At 38.6% G+C, this 22824-nt stretch overlaps 1 protein-coding gene across 1 annotated transcript; it reads right to left on the reverse strand.

Annotated features, from left to right (window-relative positions):
* Positions 1-176: 176 nt before the first annotated feature.
* On the reverse strand, positions 177-22479 carry Mdh1b (malate dehydrogenase 1B). The gene is made up of 12 exons (XM_026394611.2): positions 22458-22479; positions 18078-18190; positions 15465-15599; positions 15139-15281; positions 12957-13453; positions 9540-9681; positions 7858-8021; positions 5867-6006; positions 5522-5573; positions 3323-3394; positions 569-634; positions 177-253 (listed from the first exon to the last, which is right to left on the reverse strand). Exons 1-12 carry the CDS (start codon positions 22477-22479, stop codon positions 177-179), a joined length of 1623 nt encoding a protein of 540 aa, XP_026250396.2.
* Positions 22480-22824: the final 345 nt, after the last annotated feature.

Consider the following 22824-nt stretch of genomic DNA (forward strand, 5'->3'; position numbering starts at 1 on the left):
TAAAAATGGAAGCAGACTAGATTATTATTATTATTTTGACATGTGATTTGTATAGGAAGATTCAGAAAATATGTGATCCTCTGCATAAATATTTGCAAGTTATATATGTGATATAGACATTTATATGACAGAGAAAGCAGGTGGGCAATCGCCAGATTTCCTTTCTTAGGAGAATTCTAACTTGGCTTTCTCAGTCTGTTCCTCTGACCCACTTTCCGAGAACGATCCTGTCTAGCCATATTGGCTATTTCAGCTTTGTAAAGAAGAATTAAGTAGAAAAAGGAAATGTGAGAAGGACAAGACACAAGGGGCCAGAGCTGAGGTTGGAGTATTTTGGGAGAATCTGAAGTGAGTCTGAAATGGAAACAGTTTCAGTCTTAAACATAATTATTGACATTTTTATCCCCCCATTCAAAGTGTTTATGAAGTGTAAGAAAAGTAACAGAGAGCTTTTCAAAAATTGTTCTGGTTTTTTGGGCATGTTCTTCTGACCACCACATCTAAGACTGGCTGATATGAGCCGTGAATATGAGCACCACAAAGATTGTCCACAGCCCCAGTGACTTACCGTCTGACAGCACTGCATCTTTTTCGTCATCTGGGGCTTGATCAGAAAATATGCTATCTTGATGGTCTGAAAGTAACATTAAAGAAAACACATTGGGTTTAGAATATAAACAACAGCCTATGAGATGTTCTAAGCCAGTGTTTTTCAAGGGTGGTAGACCAGGATCCACAGTCAAGAGTACATTTTATGTTATAGACCAGGACATACACTTTTATACATTAAAATGAAACAAAAATTATATAAAATAATATTATCTAATCTATACTTGTTTATTTTTTTTCTTAAAAATCTTAGTTTGTTGGGGGCAAAAAGGACCTGGAATTTTTACTATTTTCTTATCAATTTTACAATATTTAGATGAAAAAAATGCTAGTAATGAAATTGATTTCATTAGTCACTAGTTTTTTTTTTTTTTTTTTAAAGAACCCAGTAAGGTTATGGAGGTTGTTTCCACAATATGGAAAGTCCTATAGTAAGTGCCTCTTGATTTTCAACAAATAGCTCCCAAATCAACCTGAAATCTATGCTACTTTCTTCACTTTATCACTAATGAAGCTTTTGAGTCTTCATAAGAATATTACTTGGTACGAGTTCTTAGTGCCTAGGATTTTAACTGGTAACTTAAATTCTATGTATTCTATGGAATTCACACTCTGCAATTTGGCTTTTCTTCCTCTATCCTGAAAATCTGCCAGTCACCTTCCTCACAACAGAGCTTGTAAGTTTCTCAGTTCCCTCTCAGTACTTTCCTTGAGTGTTGCTTAATACCTGTTGGGTCAAGTAGAATGACAGTACTGTTACTAAGATGCCCAGACGTAGCTCTAGCTAACGGGCCCTCTTGAGAGATCTCCTCGGGTTAGGACTGAGTTTACCAAGCTCATTTGGACAGTGATTTGGGATATGTAAAAATCCTCTACAGGGCCTGTGATGCATCCAGAGTAGTTCTGTAAGCCATCTATTTCATGCTTTGTCCCGCCGTGATGCATCCAGAGTAGTTCTGTAAGCCATCTATTTCATGCTTTGTCCCGCCGTCCACCAGCCATACTGATAACCATACAGCTGAATAGTACATGGCCCCTCCTTACCTTACCGACTCCACTCATCCTTTTTACATTCTCTGCTTTAGCCCAGCTACCCTACTTAATATCTTCTGGAAATCATTCTATTTATTTATTTGTTTATTTATTTATTTTTACGGCTCTAGGTTGGAAGTTCTGGTTAAGTCTTGACTTCCTGAAATGCCTCCTTTGCCACATTCCTTTCCCCTGGTGGATACTTTCACAACCTCCTAAGAAGGAGGTTCTCTCTAAATCAAATGAATGATCCCTACTCATCTTTCCAGAGCAGGTCTCATGTCATCTCTTCTGGAAAGGCTTTCCTAATATTATGTTAGGAGACCCTAGGTCCTTCCACTTCACCCTGGACCTCCTACCATTTGATAGGACCTAAATGCTTGTGTTATCCCTCCACCCCAATTCCTATGTTGAAACCTTAACCCCAATGTACGATACTAAAAGTGGGGCCTCTGAGAGGTGATTAAGTCATCAGGATAGTCCTCATGTATGGGATTGTATCTTTATAAAACAGGCCTAAGGGAGCTTGTTTGTCCTTGTCTACCATGTGAGGACACAGTGAGAAGCACCATGTATGAACTCGGAAATGGAACCTGATCACACAACAAATCTGCCAATAAGGTTCTATTGTTACAAGCTATTCAGTTTGTTTATTTATTTGTTTATCTTTTGGTCCTGGTGTTTGAACCCAGGGTCATTTAGCCACATCCCCAGGCCTTTTTATATTTTATTTTGAGGCAGGGTCCTGCTGACTTGTTGAGGGCCTTACTAAGTTGCGGAGGCTGGCTTTGAACTCATGATTCTTCTGCTTCAGCCTCCTGAGACACTGGGATTACAGTCGTGTACCACTGCACCCAGCCAGCATATGGTATTTTGTTATAGCAGCCTGAACAAACTTAGACATCTCTCAGTGAGGTAATTTTCTCTTAGCTATTTCCTATGCTCCATGGTAAATACTTTTTAGGGCAGATGTTAACGTTTATTTTTATGTTCCTAACATATAGCACCCCTTCTCCCTCCCTCCCTCCCTCCCTCTTTCCCTTCCTTCCTCACTTTCTCCCTCCTTTCTTTCCTCCCTATGGGCAAAATACATAATAACAGGAAATCTGCCTTCTTAAAATTTTAAGGACACAGTTAACTATGTGTACATTGTGTGCAGCAGATCTCTGGAAGCTTTTCAACTTATATAACTGAACTAGCACAGTTTCTGAATAAATAAATGCCAATTTGTTTATCTTTAGCCATCTTAAGTCCCAGGTAGATTTCAAGTTTCTTTCTCCATCTTACATAAAGGATCCTTCCTTTCCTTGTGAGGTTTTAGAGAGTTACTTATTATGTACTTTCTTTCACCCTATGGTGCCCCAACTTAGTATGTTTTCTAATTCACTGAGTGTCCTGCACCTCAGAGTCTCAAGGCTCCTTTCCTCTACAGGGTTTGTGCTGCCAGCTTCCCTGTTGTGTCCCCCAGCAACCAGGAAATAGAAGATGCACCACAAATTTTGGGTTATTTCCTCCAAAGTTTTAAATAAATTTTAAATATGATCTTATTTTTTAGTATGTGATAAGGGTGACAAATGACTTAACTCCCTTTTTGTAGTTAATGGATGATCAAATTCTTTTCTTTGAAATTTAATGTTAACCTTTAGATTAAAAAAGGCACCTTTTCCCTATGTGTACCTACCACTTTGTTCTTCCTGTTTGTCATCTGTGCTGGCTAAGGAGAGCCTTCTATCTCTTAGGGATAATTCAGTTTCTAAAAGTCAGAAAGGTAAGCATTAAATTAATTGAAGAGATTAAAAAAAGTCATACACGAATCATATCAGTGATAAGTTACTAAGCAAAATTCTCCAAACTGTGAGTGTGCAATGCTCTGATTACTTCAATGCTCTAAGTTTGGAATCCCTGCAAAGGTTCAAAGGTAACAGAGTCAAGGTCAATCAAATACTCCTGTATGCACGCCTGCTGCACACCCTCCCACCCACCCACCCCTTGACCTTTGTTAATAAAAACACAGCATATTATCAGATCATTTTCTTTTTCAAGACTCTCTATAAGGCAAATATAGATGGGAAATGTAGGACCAGCTACAAGTCAATGGAGTCAAATTTAGGACAACAGTTTAATAGCCCTCTCTGATAAAAGGAATTTGAGTTCTAGTCTGCCAAATGCAGAAAGCCACCCAGAAAGCCTCTAAATTCTGGGAATAAGAGTTCTACACAACCCTCCGTGCCTGCACTTTCCACCTCTGCTCTGTCTCTGGGCTTCTTGGTTTGGACTGCTTCTGACTTGACCAATGGTCAGAATCGCTTCTGAATTCCCAAACCTTTCAGGAAATCCACGAGTTGTTTAACCAAAAGAAGCCCGAGTCCTCTGGGACTCCTCAGAGCCAACCCATCATCAAATCTTGATAATCACATCTAAAGATCTCTCCAATTGCTTTGCCTCTAGTCTTGGCTATAAAGCTCTCTTCCTCGTGTCACTGTGCCACCTCCTAACACCAGTCTTTTTGTAGACAGCCTTGCCTTATTCCAGCACATTTTCCAAACGAATCCCTACCTGAGCAATTCCAGAGGCTCATCCTTCTCTCGACTACCCCTCTCTCATGCTCCTCTGCCACCTGCTCATGATCATGTTATTCTCTACCCAGAAGCCTCCCATAGCTCTTGGGTCCACACCTTATGGCTCTCTCCATACAACCTCTTTAGGCTTTAGCCACATAAGCTTTTTCGCAGTTTTTTTTCCAAGCAAGCTGATCTTTGCTTTTCTGCTTCAAGTTCTTTCCTCCTATCCCCAAGCCTCTCACAGCACAGCACTCTGTACTTCTCATTCCTAAGATGTGCCACAACGGAGTCATTTATACATGTGGCCCCTTAGTGGACTGTAGGTTCCAAGAGAGCAAGATCATGTCTACTGTATCTATTCATGTATTTCTAGCTCCTAGCACTGACTTACAGTTGGTAATCCCTAAGTGACAGTGGAAGAAAATGTTGGACTCCAAAAAACATTTGGCTAAAGCTCTTCATGTACATTAATTTATTTCTACATGCCTATTTCCACAGTTAAGGTGGGATTTTCTCTAAAATAAAGGAAAAAAGAGAGAGATGACAGCACTTCTTATGAGTTTCTGATTAGAGAAAATATCAATGAGAAAAAATAAGCTTACTGAAATTTCCTGAATTTAAATTAAGTTATCGAAAAGTAAATATGGTGGTGTGGTTTAACTTAAGTTTCCAAAAAGGTATGTTGCAGTTCTAACCCCTGTGAATGTGACTTTATTTGAAAATAGGGTCTTAGAAGATATAATCAATCTAAGATGTGGACTTACTGGATTAGGGTGAGTCCTAAATGCAATGACTGGCGTCCTCATAAGGAAAGACAGACTTAGAAACAAACACACAAAAGGAAGACACACATACAAGGGAAGTCAGGGATTAGAGTGGTACAGCTACAAGCCAAGAACACCAAGTGTTGGATCAGAAGCTAGAAGAGGTAAGGAAGACTCTTCCTAGAGCCTTCAAAGGGAACATGGCCCTACTGATGGCTGAATTTAGGTGTTCCAGTCCTTTGACTGTAAGCAAATAAGTTCCTATTGTTTTAAGTCACACAGTTTGTGGTAGTTTGTTATAGTAGTTCTCAAAAACTAATTAATATATTATTCCCCAAAGTTATAAGGTCATGACATTTTTAAGATATGATTTTCTTAGCATTCTTCTGTTTTATTTCAAAAGATATACAGAACGTGGCAGTTTATTTTGTCAATAATTTGATTTAAAAATAATAAAACATGGATTAGAGTCATCTATATTAACAATGATTGTTGTAACAAGTATTTAAAACTCTTTAATAGCAGTGCAACACAACACCACATTCAAGAGGTTACCTGAATGATATGGCTGAAAAGTCAGCATGTCTCCAAGTGCAACAAGTTTCTCCTGTTGACAAATTTTATAATCAGAGAATTAAATGACCATACTTACTTACTTATTATTTAAAGAGAAAAATGCTTTGATTCTTCATGTTAAATAAATGGTATTTTTAACATACCAGACGTTATATAATCAGATGAGTAGTGTTCTTCTGCAGATTTCTTCAAACTTTCATTGCCTCATTATTTTTAGGAATATGGTACAAACTGAACCCACAGAAAACCAATGTATGCTTTGCCCTGGGGGAATCAGTTTCAGCATTGTCAAAGTCAGTTCCCTTGAATGTACTCTGGCATTACCTGAATTAGATCACTGGTCATTCTGGTCATTATTTGTTGACTTATTTCAACATCTGGGAGATCTGTAAGAACCACCCATGTTCCATTCTCAAATTTCACAGGCATAGAAAAGACAATCCCTTCGGGAATACCAAACTGGCCTGTAGTGAGTAGATACAAAGAAAAGCAAAACAAAAGCATTCAGAAAAACAAACCCTATTAAGTGTTATAGAAAAGGACACACATAATAGACAACTTATAATGAGAATGGTGAACTAAATTTCTAGAAATTCCTCAAGGGAGGACTGAAGCCCTCACTTTCTAAGTATTGGCTGAGCACCTGTTTAAGTGCGGACAGTACTCCCATCTCTAGTTCTCTCTTATCCCAAGGGTTAATGCACTCTTTCCTTTCTAAATCTTGCCTGGATTCTTTGTATCTGTTTCCTATAACTTTTCCATGGCTCCCTATAAAGCCCATGAGCAAAGTCATTTGTTCAATCTGGTCTTCCAGTCTTCTAGCCTACTACGGCAGTCTTATTGCCAGGGTATGAAGGACAGGGAAAGGAAAGAAGTGGGCAGGAAAGTTGGCTATTTCTTTGCAGTTTCCAGGACCTCATTTGAATTGTGCTCTCTGTAAAAAGATTGGCATTCTTTATTACTAATTGAGCACCATTCAGATAAGATGACTCCCCTTCTTTGATGCCTCAAATAAGAAAATGATTCCTGCCATTCTGGACACTGAAAATGTAGTCACTAGGATATCTTCTTCCCCCTTTCATTTTTGAATGAAATTCCTATAGAGATTAATTCAACTTTATTTCTATAAATAAAGGGTTTTAAATACCCATTTTCCTACAAAGTCACATACAATGATTTAAAATCACAGTGTGGCAATGTTCATGAATCTTAACCTCAATTGAATAAGATTCACTGAGTGTTTTCCATACAAAATGCTCCTATAGGAAGGTGTAGAAAGATGACCCAGACAAAGCCCCTGCCCTCAGGGTGCACATTCTCAAGTAAAGGACACATATATAACTAAAAAGGCAGACTACAACATGCTCTCTGACAGATGAACGAAATACTACATGAGTATAGAGGAGAAGACAGGTTAATTCTGACATGGGGAATTTGGAGAGATGTCTTCAAAATGCACTGAAGTCCCTGGAACAAGGTGGAAGATGGTGATGATTCTGCTAATAACACAAGGAATGCAAGAGGTAGATCAGATTGGGAAGGAAGACAGTAAGTTCAGTTTGGTGTACGTTGGGTTGTGTTATGTGTGACAGCATGGTTACCTGCTAAACAGGTAGCCATATTTGGCAGGCTAGAACTCAGCAGAGGGGCCCTGGCTGACAGCACTGAAGAAACTAAGCTTGCTAAGGGAGACAGGAAAACAGAAAGGGAAGAGATGCTTTAGGTAGAACTATGGAGGACAGAATATTAGCTATTCTCTTTCCTGTTTTGTAAAAATGGCAGAAGATGGTTTAGCTAGTGTTTATCTGCTAAATAGGTTTTAGTAGATTAAAACATTAAGGCTGTAGACATTTCTACCTAGTATTTGTGGACAGAGAGCAACCTTTTCACATTCTAGTGCTGCCTGGTCCTCTTGCACTCATTTGTATCCCACTCTGCATCTTTCTTCCCAGGGCTTCCCATAACCAGTGCTCTTCTCACTCTTGTCTTCCAGTTCAGCATCATTCAGACTTTGTGGCTTCCTGTAGTGAAGATGTCCATTATGAAGATGCCCTGTTTCTTCCTGCTCCCAGCCTAGAACTGACTTTGCTTTCTCTTTCTTGCCTTCATAAAACTGAGTGTGTCTGGCTGTTCTTTACTGTAGATTTCCTAAAGGAAGATGCCAGGTAAATTCCTAATGTGTTTCCAGTGCAGTCATACAAAATATTGTCGAGTTTTTGAATGAATAACTGTACAATGAATTATGGTTATAGACCATTTTAAGACCTAGACAAGATGTTTTTAAATATTACAAGAAATGAAAAACCCAGATTTACCTTCACTCAGTACTCCTAAAGACACAATCTCCCCAGGTGGTGAGCCATGGTACCAATATTTCAACGTAGTGGCTATACTGTGTGAAGCTAAAATGCGTCCAAATTGTTTTCCCGTGGAGGTCAAACTTTTAATGGTCATCACAAATTCTCTTTTTACCCACTCACTGTAAGGAGAAAAAGAAACAATTTTACAATGGAGAGAGGAATGCAAATTACAAAAGATATTCTCTGGTTCAATGAAACTAAGTACCAGGAATTATATACATACTCAAGACTGAAATATGACTTCATATGCCCTTTCTTCAACAGACTTCAGTCCCCATAAAAAGTTGATGGAAAAATAATCAAGCGTAGCAGAAAGGAATCCCAAAATTTCAAACTAACACCATGATAATATGAATATGGAACACAGAAAAGTGGCCAAATACTGCAGGGAAAATTACTTTCATTACAAAGAATTTATTCTATGTAGATGTTATTTTGGAACCAGTGATATCCTTCATTTAAAATAAAACAATTTCATGAAGCACTGAATTATTCATCTGAGATTTAGGGAATAATTATGTTTTTATGGTCTGAATCTAAACTCAGGGAATAGCCTAGCTTGGCTAGAACGAGTGCTAAAAGGCTGCCCCTGCTAATGGGTTAGCACATGACACAGCTCCATGCAACACTGGCCCTGTGTAGGCAGCACACAAAAGAAATCTGGTTCCAGAAGGGCAAACCGGGGACACATCATTCCCAGACACAGACCAAGTTCCTAGGTTGTGAGGAGGGGAAAGTGAGGGGAAATGGAAAGGATATGAGACAACTGGGAAAGTGTTGTAGAGTTTAGAAAAATGCTTCAAAGGCGCTCCTGCTGGTGTCTCCTCTTCTGCCTCATCACAATGCTGGTGTTTCTTGTGCTTTACCTGGATTAATCCATTTCATGTTCCTAGCATTCCTGTATGGGCTATCTCATGTTACTGTTTCTATTTTGCAGATGGAGAAACTAAGGCATAAAGAGATTAAGTGATTTCTCAAAAGCCACACAGCTGATAGGTGGCTGAGAGTTCCAACCCAAGCAGCTTGGTCCTGGGATTATGTGCCTCACCACTCTCAGTTCTGCCTCTATTGGGACACAATACCCAGCCTGGCCTGGTTTTCTTATTTTCTTTAATTCCTCTTTCTTAAAATGCCTCAAATAATTTAAACTTGGATATGTATCTGTCTTTACACTAAATAAGATTACCTTTACATATATTTGTTTTAGAGATAAGTTTAATGACGTAAATAAACTACTTTAAGGATCATCTGACATAAAAAACATAATTTCAAAATCAAATAAATTAGGATTGGGAGGGGCTGGGGATGTGGCTCAAGCGGTAGCACGCTCGCCTGGCATGCGTGTGGCCTGGGTTTGATCCTCAGCACCACATACAAAGAAAGATGTTGGTTTGCCGAAAACTGAAAAATAAATATTGAAATTCTCTCTCTCTCTTTAAAAAAAAATTAGGATTGGGAGTAACTTGATGATATTCTGTGGAATTTTCTGTGTTTGCTTTAAAAGAAAGCATGAACAAATATGAGAAAAAATATGAGTTAATTTTGCACAACGACTTGTGGATGCTTCTAAAGAAAGTAACAACTATCATACATTTATTTAACATTGTTGGTATACATCACTTAAAAATATACTGTACCTATCAAAAATCACATCTAAAACAGGGCGAGAAAATTCAGGAGGTCCCCAAATGGCACTGTCGTATTTGTAAACCCGTGTTTTCCTCAGATCAACATAGTTATTTCCACTAATATTACCCCAAATTATCACATCTTTGATGCCTGAGAATAGAAATAAAAATAATCATAATAAATGATATCACAACATTAATACAAATATATTAACATAACATTATATAATATTAATATAAAAAATTACCTGAATCCTACTTTTGTCTATTTTAGAATGCTCCATTGGCTGTAAAATAAACTGGAGGGGGCTGGGGTTGTGGCTCAGCAGTAGAGTACTCACCTAGCGCATGTGAGGCCCTGGGTTCGATCCTTAACACCACATAAAAATAAATAAATAAAAAATAAAGATACTGTGTCCCCAAAAATAAATAAAAATAAATAAACTGGAGAGTATATTGAAAAAGGTGTGGATCATCTCTCTAATTATCAGCACTTGGCAATCACTAATAATGCTCTGTGAAGGTGTGGTATATGATTAAAATCAAGGAATACTGAAAGTTCCCTGAAAGAAACTGCTACTGAAAATTACATCACTGGGGTTGGTCCTGGATCTCTAGCAAGAGACAGGCAGGGAAGAAGAAGGTGGGAATGGAACTCAAGTAGACTCCCATCAATGCCTATCTCATCCTCTGACATTCTCTTTTATACCTAAATGGCTCATGACGTTGGAATAGCTACTTCTCCCTTCACTGCCCTACTCCCAAGAGATCTTATAATATGCACTTGGGTCCATCCATTAGCTGTATGATGTAGGAGCTTGGGTAGGGTAGGTAGTCAGGCTTTGGAGTTCATGATCCACACAGGAAAATTATTCTCTAGCCCCAGGTAAACATAAGGTAGATTTTCTTCTTAGAGATTAAAGAAGACTTTTAATCTCACTGGGTCTCATTTTTCTTACTGGCTCTGAGTCTCTTTATAGCTCTAAAAACCCTAAATTATGATTCAGAAAATTAGTGAACATCTGCTGCTTTTTGTCTCTCTTCCTCCTTCTTTTTTTCTTTAACAGTATCCTGGGTTTTCTTTAAATAATTACCCTTTCTTCAATCTCAGTCCATATGGTTTGGATGGGGCTGTTGTTATTTCTTAGATCCAGCAATAGACATGAGATCCAGATTCTACTCTCTTGGACACAGTAACTGATTCGGAGATAGGCATGTGGTCTGAACCTGGCCAATAAGTTTGTAGTACTTTTGTACAAACCAGCAGGGAAGAAAGTCCTCTTTCTACTGGTTAGGTAAGTCATGAACTTGTGAGTTGAGAATGCCAGTGGCCATGTTGCTACACCTTAGAGCCTACCTTACAGTAAAACTAACTGAATGGTCAGCCAGAAAAAGAGACCAGTGAGTCCTGATGTCATCATTGGAGCCGCAGTGTTCAGCTATGCCTAAAAAAAACTACCACTTCAGGCACTTTGAGTTGACTTTCTATCACTTGTAACACAGAGTCCCAATTAAGACTACACATGGTCTGAGAATGTGTGAACTGAACTTAGGGATACGCTGAACCTGGCTTTTATGGAAAGGTTTGCCACTCTCTTGGCAGCTGCAACGATCCCTGAATGATTTCCTTAGTGGTTTCCCACTTTCACATCATTTTGCTTAAGTGTTTTTACCTTTACTGGGTTCTCCTTGTTGTTTCACAGACAATTCCACTTCAATTAACTATTTATCTAATGTTTCTCCTTCCTCTTCCTGGTTTTCCTCTATTTTTACTTCTTTCTGCTCATCACATGCTTATTTGCTTTAAGTAGAGCAGAACTTATAATTATGGCACCAGCAGACCCACAAGACAGCACCTTTCTAGTTGAAAGCCTAGGCTACCCTCCCCCAACACATATGTCTCATTTAAAATTTTCTATCACTGCCTCTTCTTGACATTTTTCATCAGTGTATTATGAATCTTTTGTGATAAATCAGTGTCTACATATGTAACTATAAGGTCAATGACAGAGATAAAATGGTTAGGAAATGTTTCATTTCCTACTGAATAATTTTAGCATTAGTCTGGTTGAGTTTTACTGTGGAGGTTAGACTCTAAAGATATGTATACAAGAATACAAGGAGTTATACTTCCTGGGGTTTCACTGGGAAGAAACAGATAAAGCAGCACAGGCTCTAATATCAGGGGCTCATTCAAGTCTTCCATGGCCTGGTTTAGGCATTCCAGGTTCCCTCTTCCTTGTGTTTCATTCTTGTAAAGTCTTGTGCCTCCTCCCATTCTCAGTGTTGCAACTGCTCCATCTCTGGGCACAGAGAACTAAAATATGTCAGATGTGTTCTTGACCTTGAAAATATAACCATCCATTTTGTGATCCAGTTTCATCTTCAGATGGTTCTGATGTGTACCAGTTCAAAGATAATAGGAGCACTGACCAGATATTATAAGCCTATTGATAAAGTTTAACATCCTTGCAAATGTTACCATGTGCCAGGTATTCCTGCACACAGGTACTTTAGAAATATTATCTCACTGGATCCTTACATCTATTCTGAGAGGGAGGTGCTGTTAACATCCCCATTTTACATATGAGAAAACTGAGGAACAGCATGTTTGCTCGAGGTCACATGGATGGGAAGTGGGGCAAAGCCATTTTAACATAGCTCTAAATTTTTTTAAGCATCGATTACCTTAATTGACCATTATTGAGAAAAAATTGAATATTAGGCTTCAAATTATTATTTGACTAGTATATGCCTTATATCAAATATCTGTTCATTAATTTATTTTATTTTATTTATTTATATGTGGTGCTGAGAATTGAACCCAGTGCTTCACACATGCTAGGCAAATGCTCCACCACTGAGCTACAACCCTAGCCCATGTTCATTAGTTTTTATAATGGAGGACCAGGTCAATTATAAAAGCTGGTTAAAAAAAAAAAATGCCCAGTACAGTTGTCTCTGTTATCCAAGATTTTACTTTTCATGACTTCAGTTTCTCTCAATGAACTACAGTCTAAAAATACTAAATGGAAAATTCCAGAAATAATTCATGTTTTGGAGAACTTTCATTATAATATATTGTTATAATTATTCTATATTATCATTAGTTATTATTGTTAACTTTTTACTGTTGCTAATTTGTAAATTACACCTCATCAAGTATGTACATATAGAAATAAACAATATATGTAGGGTCTAGTACTATATGTGGTTTCAGGCACTCACTGGGGGTCCTAGAATATATCCCCTAACTAAGGGAAACTACTCTAGTTGGACTACTGTAGTTAAATAAGTTGTTAGTTATCTACTTTCTACTTTTATTCTAGCTATCCAGAAAATCCAAGGGGATGCACCTTCTTCCTAGCTGCTTGAAATCCTGTTGTTTAAAAGCACAAACACAATCATCAGCAGGAGTTCACTCACATGAAGCAGTTGTTTTCAATTTTCTGGCTATTGCCGCTTTGGCTTGTCCTTCCACCCCCAGAGCCACCGCGATAATGTTGTGGGCGATGCTTGGGGCGTTCATCATAAGCAAGACCGTTTTAAGATTTACAAAGGTTTTTCCTCCCACAATAACCCTGACAGATTCGTGAGCATTTTTCTCAATCAGGTTTCCGTAGAGACGACACAGTGGCACCTTGCTTCTCAGGCACTCTTCTAGACCGTACACCTCCTCCTCGGTGCTGTCGTCAAGGATGATGACCACATGGGCCTGGTGGAAGGCGTATTTCTCCGTAGTACAGCTGGAGACTCTGCGGAGGACAGGAGACGCCAGGTCCTGCGTCTCCATCACCAGGCTTTTGAGTAGTTCTTCCGACTGCTCCTTGTCAAACAGAGTTAGGCTAATTTCCGTCTGCATCCCAAACACTTCACCACTCGTCAGTATGGGAAGGAGGTTGTAGCAGGCAGGAGAGGTTGCACTGATAAAAATGCAGAGTTGAATTGTGAATGGTTAGATCCTTTGCCCTCTTAAGCATTTATTCTTAATAGATATTTCTGCATGTGCATTGTAGGATGATTTAATATTTTTAAGCATTCTACAGCTGCATAGACATTTTGAAGGCTAAAAATTGGAAATAGAACAAAAAATTTTTCATTAATAACTCCTTGCTCTGGGTATCTCAAAACAATTTCAAGTAAGACATGTACCTGTGTAATATGTTTTTCAAATAAAACAGAATTCCCTATATGCAGAAAGCAAAATTTCAAAGAGATATATCACACTACTTCAATTACACGTTTACATTTCTTCTTAAAAGAAAAAGACCTAAGTTTCAGTTAGCCACAGCTTTTTAAAATTTTATACACTTATCTATAAAGTAATGACTTTTTTTTCTTTTTAGAAAGGACCATCTTTTCCAAATTTCCACAAAGACAAATCCTTGTAAAAATGGCTAGGATCAACACAGGCTGTGTATGGTATCTTTTTAACTGTATTTTGCAAGTATCTGGGTCTTCTATTTCTGTGATAATCAACTGTAGGGAGTTCGGAATTGCATCTGAGAATTTCTGGTGTTCACAACGGGCTTGGGGAGGGGTGCAACAGGAGTTTCAACAGTATCTATACCATTTTGATGCTCTTCAGATGTGGCATTTATTAAAGCTGGGTTATAGGATCCTAGATGTTTACTAAACAATTTTCAATTCTTTGAGTATTTATAATATTTCAAAATAACAATAATCTTTAAAGTAAGTGCACATGTTATGTACACACATTCTTCTTACTCTACAGAAGGATAATGTGAGAGTCAGACTGAGGGGTGGGGAGGGGTGGGGAAAGGAGAGGGGGAGAAGGAGAGAGCAAGAAAGACAGAGACAGTACAGAGATGAAAAAGAGAGAGAGTACAGATGGATGGAACTGGAGAACATTATGCTAAGTGAGATTAGTCAGACTCAAAAAGTCAAGGGTTGTATGTTTGCTCTCGTATGTGGAAGCTTGAGAGGAAAAGGAAATAAAATGGATCTCATGAACATAGAAGGGAGATCAGTAGATTAGAGGAAGGGGCTGGGGAGGGGGAAAGGAGGACACAAGAGAATTAAACAGACTAAAATGTGAATTGTGCATGTATGAATGTATCACAATGAATATCATTATTATGCAAAGCTATAATGCACCAATAAAAATCAAATTAAATCAAATCAAAGAAAGAGAGACAGTGACAGCAAAGACTGGATGTGTCCTAGACTGGGAGCAATGGCAAGCAAACTTGAGAAGGAGAAAAAAGAAGGAAAAACAAGGTGAGGGGAGTGGGGAACACAGAAGGGGAGCACAAGAGGAGGAGCCAAGGAAACCTAGCAAGTGGCAAAGGTTAGAGAGGACCAGTGCCAGAGACAGAAATCTGGCAAAGCAGACATACTGTACAGTTAAGTGGGTGTGTGTGCATGTGTGTGTATGCACGCATATGTGTGAAATCTAGAACTCATACATGGGGTTACAAAGAAGGACACACACACACATATCTAACCATAAATGTGCATGCATACTCCCAACACACATCTCAAACTTGACATTCAGGTATTCTTCCATCACGAAATTAATCCCATCTTATTGTTCTTTCTAAAAATAAAAGCCAATTTCCTAAATCCTAGTGTTTGACTATCTCACCTGGTGATCCAGACCTGCAAGGGGCTGATGAGATCTTTCTGGGTTTCCTTCTCCAGCTCTTTTTCTATATGTGCCTCCAGGTTCTCGTGAGCAATTACCATCATTAGCTCAGTCATCATGTTAGAGGTGACATCATAGTAAAGCTAAACATGGAGAATGAAAAAGTCAACCTCAGAAAATAGATCATCACTCAATAATGGTCATAATGGAAAATTTTTGTTCTAACTCAAAGAAAGATGACAGAATATCCTGAAAATAACATTTGAAACATATAATAATGTAATACAATAATATATTTTTTTGAACAGACAAGTTAATTTATGCACCTGAGCATGCTCCAGGAACTCATTATATCCTCCCAAAAGCAAACCCTTTCCTCCACGATCCAGCAGCTCTCTCCAGATAATGGGAGACTTTTTGTGATTCCACTTATTCTTTTCACACACATCTTTCAGCCATTCCTGTTGAATGACACTCCAAAAAAAATCATATATTAGATCTGCCCAAGAATTCAATTCAATATCAATTTGGGTATCTTTAAACAGTAAAAGTAAGTATAGAAAAATAATGATGATTTAAGTTACAAATTAATAAAAAAGAAAGAATAAATCTTCAAATTCATTAGTCAAATAAAGTTACTGAAAGTTAGTCTTTTGGAAACCTGGAGTACAAATTTTTAATTTAAAGAGAGGCCAGATGTTCTAATTAGACTTATTTTTAAAAAGTGACTTATATCCCCTGTATTCTTCTTATATATGATCTATTTCCAGTTTTAGGGACACATAAATTTTGATATTTATTTTCTGTGAACATTGTTTATATGATTCAGACTGAATAAGCTAAAAGTCACTTGGGAGTATCTGCTAATATTTATCAGAAAAAGTGTAAATTACCATTTTCTGGTTTATGTATACTAGGCCTCCCAATGATAAGATCTGAGAAAGCTGGGCAGACTGGTGCATACCTGTAATCCAGGGGCTTGGGAGGCTGAGGCAGGAGGATAGCAAGCTCAAAGCCAGCCTCAGCAACTTAGTAAGGCCCTAAGAAACTTAGGGAGACCCTGTCTTAAAGGGATAGGGATGTGGCTCAGTTGTTAAGTTCTCCTAAGTTCAATCCCAGTTTAAAAAAAAAAAAAAGATCTGAGACAGCAGAAGAAAACATCTACTGTTAAAGAAATACTATAACTAATGCCAGGGGATGAAATAACAGTTGCAGTCTGCTCACAGAAGAGACAGAAGTTATACAATAGCTCAAGAGAATGGGCTGCCACTCAGTAAAGTCTACCTAGTTATTGTGCTGCTAAATGTTCAGCAACAAAGACCAATGCACTTTCATGGCAAATTGATCACACTGAACTCCTATCACCCTAAAGAGAGTAATGATTTATTTAGAATTGCATTTACATGTATTCTGGGTAAATAACTGCCTTTTCTACTCTTAGATCTTTGACCAGTATGGATTAGGGCTTGCAAAATTACTTTGAATGAAAGGACTCAGTTTATAGCAAAGAGATGCAGTATTTAGCATGTAACCATGGGTTCCACAGCCCTTATCATATATCACATCACCCAGAATAATAGAGGGCAGGACAGGCCACCAAAGGTACAGGTGCTAGCTTAAAGACTGATACCTTGGAAGGATGGGGCATCTCTTTCAGGATGTTATACACATCATAAATCAATGTAATATTTTGCCCTAATATGTAGAATACCTGAATCCAGGAACCAAGGAGTAGAATTAAGAGTGATCCTGCTTACCATCACCCCCAGGGACCCACTTGGGTAACCTGTGCTTCCATAGACTCTATTATTCTAGACTGTATGAGATTCTAAATCCTAAAGGGAGACTGTTTCTATCAAGGGAAACAGGAAGAGTACCACTAAATTTAAGGTGTAGTTTCCATTAGTCACATTGAGCTCCTGTGCCAAGTAGCAGGCAAGGAGAGGAGATGCCATGCTTGAAGGAATAATTACCCTGCTTATGATGAGCATACAGAGCAGCCATTGCCCAACATAGGCAGTAAAGAATATTTAGGATCTAGGTTCCACTGGGGTGTCTTTGTTATTACCCTGCTTGATTTTGACAGTAAATGAACAAGTGTACCAATTCTATCCTGAAAATGGACTAGGAATCAGATCCCTTAAGGTCACCACACCTAATAAGTCTCCTATACCAGTAGAGGATGAAGGGAATATATAATGGATAGTAGAGAAGAGAGGTGACAAGAGTCAGTTTGGTTCTGAAAACTATGTGCAGTTGAAAATATAGGTAATTTGACTAATATTACTCCTGAAAAGTTTCTCTGGGGAAAGACATCAACCAGAATCTTGGAGGACTTATTACTATATGGCATAAATTATTTCATGGATCATATGGGTCCAAAGGCATAATGAGTGTACTTAAGTGGATGCCATCTAGTCCAGCTTCTACCTTCATAACCAAAGCACCCAAAGCTCTTTCTCAAAGTGTGCTTATGAGGCAACTTAGTCACAAATATGGGTATTTCAAATAAATAAATCCTCCTCCTATTAGGAATCAGCTATATTAAGAGGATGCTAAATACTATCGATTAAGCATTGGAAGAAAATGTACAGTTAACAAGTGCAATTTAAGCTAGCTGAATTCTTGGTTGGGTTGGTGATGGAAGAGGCAAACTTATTCTACTTATGGTTAGGTTTCATTTGATCTACCAGGTATTATGGAAAAAGCAATGATGTTTTGAGACTGATAAGCAAGAGCTCATTTTATAGTATTCAAACATCATTAGTACATGAACACTTATTACTGGAGGTCAATATGATACACTAGCTAATATTTAATCAAATTAAAATGTAATTTTATGCACATACAAGTTTAACAAATTAAGCACATGGGAAGTCCTGGGTTCAAGTCTTCTTAAAAAGACAAACAACAAGAAGAAAAAAAAAAAGGCATCTTACCTCCCAAACATCAGGATGTTGTGTAATTTTATATATCTGAAAATCAGGAAGATTCTTCTGTAAATAGTCTGCCAGAAGTTCTGTTTTTGCATAATATGGACAATCTGCTCTACCTAAGAGAGTTCAAATGTTTTCTTTTATCACACAGAAATTATCATGAAGTTATGGATTTAATCATAGTTATAATATAATTTTATAACAAAATTGTAGTATAAACTGCTATGACATAAACTTCTGATTTTTATTATATTAAGAGGCTGCTAAGTACTATAAATTAAGCAATGAACTTAGTAGAGAAGAGAGGTGACAAGAAATCACCAGAAACCACTCAAAGCCAAAGGGTTAATGAGGAGTTGTAATGAGGGAGGACACCTGTGGATTTCATATGTGGCCCACAGTTAGTGGCGAGGGAGAGACTGAGGGAAACAGAAGAGTGTGGGATAACTTCTATTTTCTGACTTGGATAGAGGATTGTGGCTTTACTAGAGAGAAATTATGGATAAGAAGTTTAATTTCAGACAGGTGTAGTTGGAGATATCCGTAGTGTATTTAAGTGGGCACAACCAGCAGTCAGATATGTAAATCTCAAGTTCATGTGCTATATAAGGGTTTTAGACACACATTTTGCAGTCATTAATGGGTTAAATCCACCATAGGAAATAGGTATGGGTTTAAGACAGAGCAGGAGGTACAGGTAACAAGTGCTGAAACTTCTCTGTAACATTCTCCCTTAATTAATTCCAGTCACTTGTTCGTCAACAGCATGGGAACTCCCAAGTTATCAACTCCGTCTGTCCATTAGCCTCTCTGACTAGTTCAAATAAATTGCCCATCATTCTAAGGCTCATGATTTGAATAATCTGGGCCTTCTGTCCCAGGAAATCAGCTTGATAAAAGTCCTTCACCTTCAATGAACTCAATTACCTGCCTTCTCTGTGCCTGGGTCCCATTTGCTAATTACCACTGAAGAAACATGGTGGAACCAAGCAGAGGGACAACATTATAAATTCATGGTCACCAGACTTTATTAGCCCTCAACTCTGCCTGGTGAGCTTTCTGCTTCCCTTACAAGCACTCATTTCTGTTCTCCACAGTGACAATTCCAAATTATGTCCATTTCCTCCAAATCTCTTCCCCAACCCCACAGTTTCTCTGCACTATCAGAAGACAGGGGCTAGAGATAAGGCTCAGTAGTGGAGTGTGAGCAAATGTGAGTCCTGGGTTCAGTCCCCAGAACTGCATCAGAACAAAGAAAAAATAAACAGAAGGAGGAGGAGGAAGGAGGAGAACACTGACAACATTGATGATGGTAAGAGACACCTTGCTTTCTACTTTACAAAAATCAAACCAAACTAAACAAAATGGACTCAGTGGGGAAATCCCTCAGACTTCTGCCATCACACCTGCAAGCCAGTCTGAATTTGGACTCCTCCTTTCCTCCTTTCTCCTTTTCAATGAAAAAGGAATCCCTTCTCCTCTCTCTGTCTAATCCTACCACTTGAATCACTGCATCTTTTGCCCTCTAAGAAACCTTGCTGAACTGATTATCTCCCACAGATAGAATCTTATCTGTTTCTAATGCTCCCTTTACGACATACACAAATATATTCATGTTGTTTCTTGTGTGTTAAAAAAATGCAACGTTCTATATGCCCTTCTAAACATTCCATACTGCCACCCTCAATTCTCCACTTTGATTTAGTTCTCATCCCACTGCCATCTAGCTTATCTGACAGTTCTCTCGGTTACTAGGGTCATCTGTGCCCTAGTATTTTTAAAAGCCTTGTCTTGTTGTTGACCCTTAGGAGCACTCACTACTGATACCCTCCTCCATTCTTTGAAAACACTAAATATAATGGGACATTCTGCAGGTTTTCCTTCTATCTCCGGCTGTTCTCTATACTTTGTAGGTCCTTATTCCCTTATTGACCCATTAAAAACATCAGTCTTCAAATGACTTATCTTTGTACCCTACGTATTTTTCCTTAGTTTCATGTAGAAATCTGTATTTTCAGCTCAGACCTATCCTTATACCTACCTAGATGTCTATATATCCTCCTGTATTCTCCCATCTCCTTCTAAATGTCTTATAGGTACTCAACATATCTATGCTAGCTCCCTACCAAATGTGCTCCTTCTCCTATGTTCTTTTTATGTCCATCTCCCCAATTACTTAAGAATATTAAGACTATCTGGAGTATTAAGCCTATTCTTCTGCTCAATTTTTTCAAATGATTCCTAATAGACCCAGTTATCCAAACTATTGCTTGGGAATATTTTTTATTATTTCTTCTTCCTTACCTGATCTCCCCCAAACAATTAGACAATCAGTTGTATAGATTCTGCCTCCCTTATCTCTCTCCATTTCCATCTCTCACTTCTCTCCATTTCCATTGTCCACGGTGCTAGGGCAGGCTACCACTAATGTTTTCCTGATCTATAGTGCCAGTCTCCTAACTTATCTGTGGGCATTCAGTCTTTCTCTCTCACACCATGTCCATAATGGTCAGACAGGCAAAAGGCAAATAGGCATGTTCTCCCCTTCCAAAAACCTTCCAGTCACTTTGGATAAAATCTAAACTACTAAATGTGGCTCAGAAGAATCTACATTATCTATCTCAGGCCTCAGCTTGAGACAGTCACTTCCTTATTCTCTTTGCTCCAGTCCTACTAAACTTACTTCAATTTTATGCTAATTGTATATTCTCAAGTATCCCCAAATTAGTTCTCCTCACTCCTATCCCCCTCCCTGATACCCATGTTTAAATTGTTCTGCTCTGCCCTATCTCTTCTCTTCTAGGTTACTTTCATCTTTCAGCTGTTTAAAATTACTCCCTATGGGAAGCCCTTACCTGTCTAAGATTCCTTGCCACCACTACTGAAGAACACTGCCTTGCAACTGTCATACACAAAACATTTTCTGTAAAATTTTCACTCTTTCAAATATATAGTCAATGCTCAAAAATATTTTTTTAATGAAGCAAAGGAAATAGATTTTAGGCAGATGGTAAATGTCAATTGTGTTCAATGTATCAAAGAATTTGAATAAGACAAAGAATGAACAGCTTTAGTAAAAGTCATTGGTGACTTTGGTGGGGCAGTTTCCATAATGATACAGATTGAGTAAAGACAGATTGAGTGAAATGAAGGAATAAAAATAGAAGAGGAATCTACTCTTTTAAGAAACATGCTGAAAGCTCACGTGTGTAATTCCAGTTGACTTGGGAGGCTAAGGCAGGAGGATCATTAGTTGGAGAACATCCTCAGCAATTTATTGAGGCCCTAAGCAACTTACTGAGAGCCTGTCTCAAAATAAAAACTAAAAGGGCTCGGGGATGTAGCTCAGTGGTAAAGTGTCCCTGGGTTCAATCCTCACTCTCAAAACGAACAAATTAAAAAAAAGAAAAAAACTTGCTGAGAACAGGAGGAAACAGGTACAATATAAGCCCCCCTCCATGGTTCTTTGCTGCCAGTCCACACTTTAGTCCCTCTCTGACCCTGCATTGCTGCCAAGATGGACTTCCTAAAATGCAAGCCTATTAGGATTCTCCTGTCTAAAAATTTTCATATAACTTTTTTTGAACTCCCCATTCGTTTCAAGACACAGTTCAAACGTGTTTGCCAGGTGTATAGGAAGTGCAAAACAATTGCCCTTACCTGTCTAAGTAAGATTGTCTCTTGCTTCTGTAGATCTAGCCCCAAAGACCCACATTCAGGTCCTCCATTAGACCATGAGGCTTTACCCTCTGCTTTTATCTGAAATGGCCTCCCTATCCAAACCTTCACATCTCAGTTCCCCTAGTGAGTTCCTTGGGTCCCTATTACTCCCACCCCCACCTCCAGATCTGGGGTGTATTCATCCAGAGGTAAGTGTACCACTCCCTCATTACATTAGTCACACCATATCAAAAGTACTTCATTATGTGCTTTTATCTCATGAGAACGAATACTCCCCGAAGAATGCTCCCCCCCCACCACCACCAACCAAAACCAAAAACCTGTATTCCCTGTGTTCAGCTGTGCTTGGCAAACTGTCACAATCCAATAAACTCTTTGAAAAGCACAAGAAAGCCTGAGATGGTCCGTAGAGACTGGAGTTGTTAGAATAGAAGCCAGATAAGATCACAGTGTTCAATGAATTGAGGAAGTTGAATAAGACTAAGACTTTAGTAAAAGTCACTGGTAACTTCGGTGGGGACAGCTTTAGTAAAAGTCACTGGTAACTTCGGTGGGAACAGCTTCCATATGAGGCATAAGTAGAAGCCAGATTGAGTGGAATGAAGGAACGAAGATAGAAGAGCAATCTACACTTTAAGGGGCCATGGGAGGAGAGTTGTTGGCATTTTGAGTCATCTGCGAGCGAGCGCGGGGATCACTCACCCGCAATCACGAATTTGGCCATGTTTAAACAAAACTTAGAGCTAGCGACCGCGGCGGCACGGTTTCTGGGCAACCCGCGCCGCCAAGAGTGGCGCAGGCGCAGTCTGAGGCTGCAGCCTTGAACTCGGCCGCCCAGCCAGATAGTTGGGCGTTCGAAGTTGTGACTTGAATGGGTTACTTTCAGTGTACGATCATATATTGTCTTTATAAGCTCCGTGGTTTCTTCCACTCCTAGTTTCCACCTCTGCCTTCAATAAAACTAGTCATTCTTTTTGGTAGCCTTTTTTTTTTTTTTCTCTCTCTCTCTCCAAACATACCCTTTTGCAACCGCCAGGAACATATCCTTTTTGACCTGTAAGGGAATCCG

Source organism: Urocitellus parryii, chromosome 1 (assembly GCF_045843805.1).
Source record: "Urocitellus parryii isolate mUroPar1 chromosome 1, mUroPar1.hap1, whole genome shotgun sequence".
Lineage (NCBI taxonomy): Eukaryota > Metazoa > Chordata > Mammalia > Rodentia > Sciuridae > Urocitellus > Urocitellus parryii.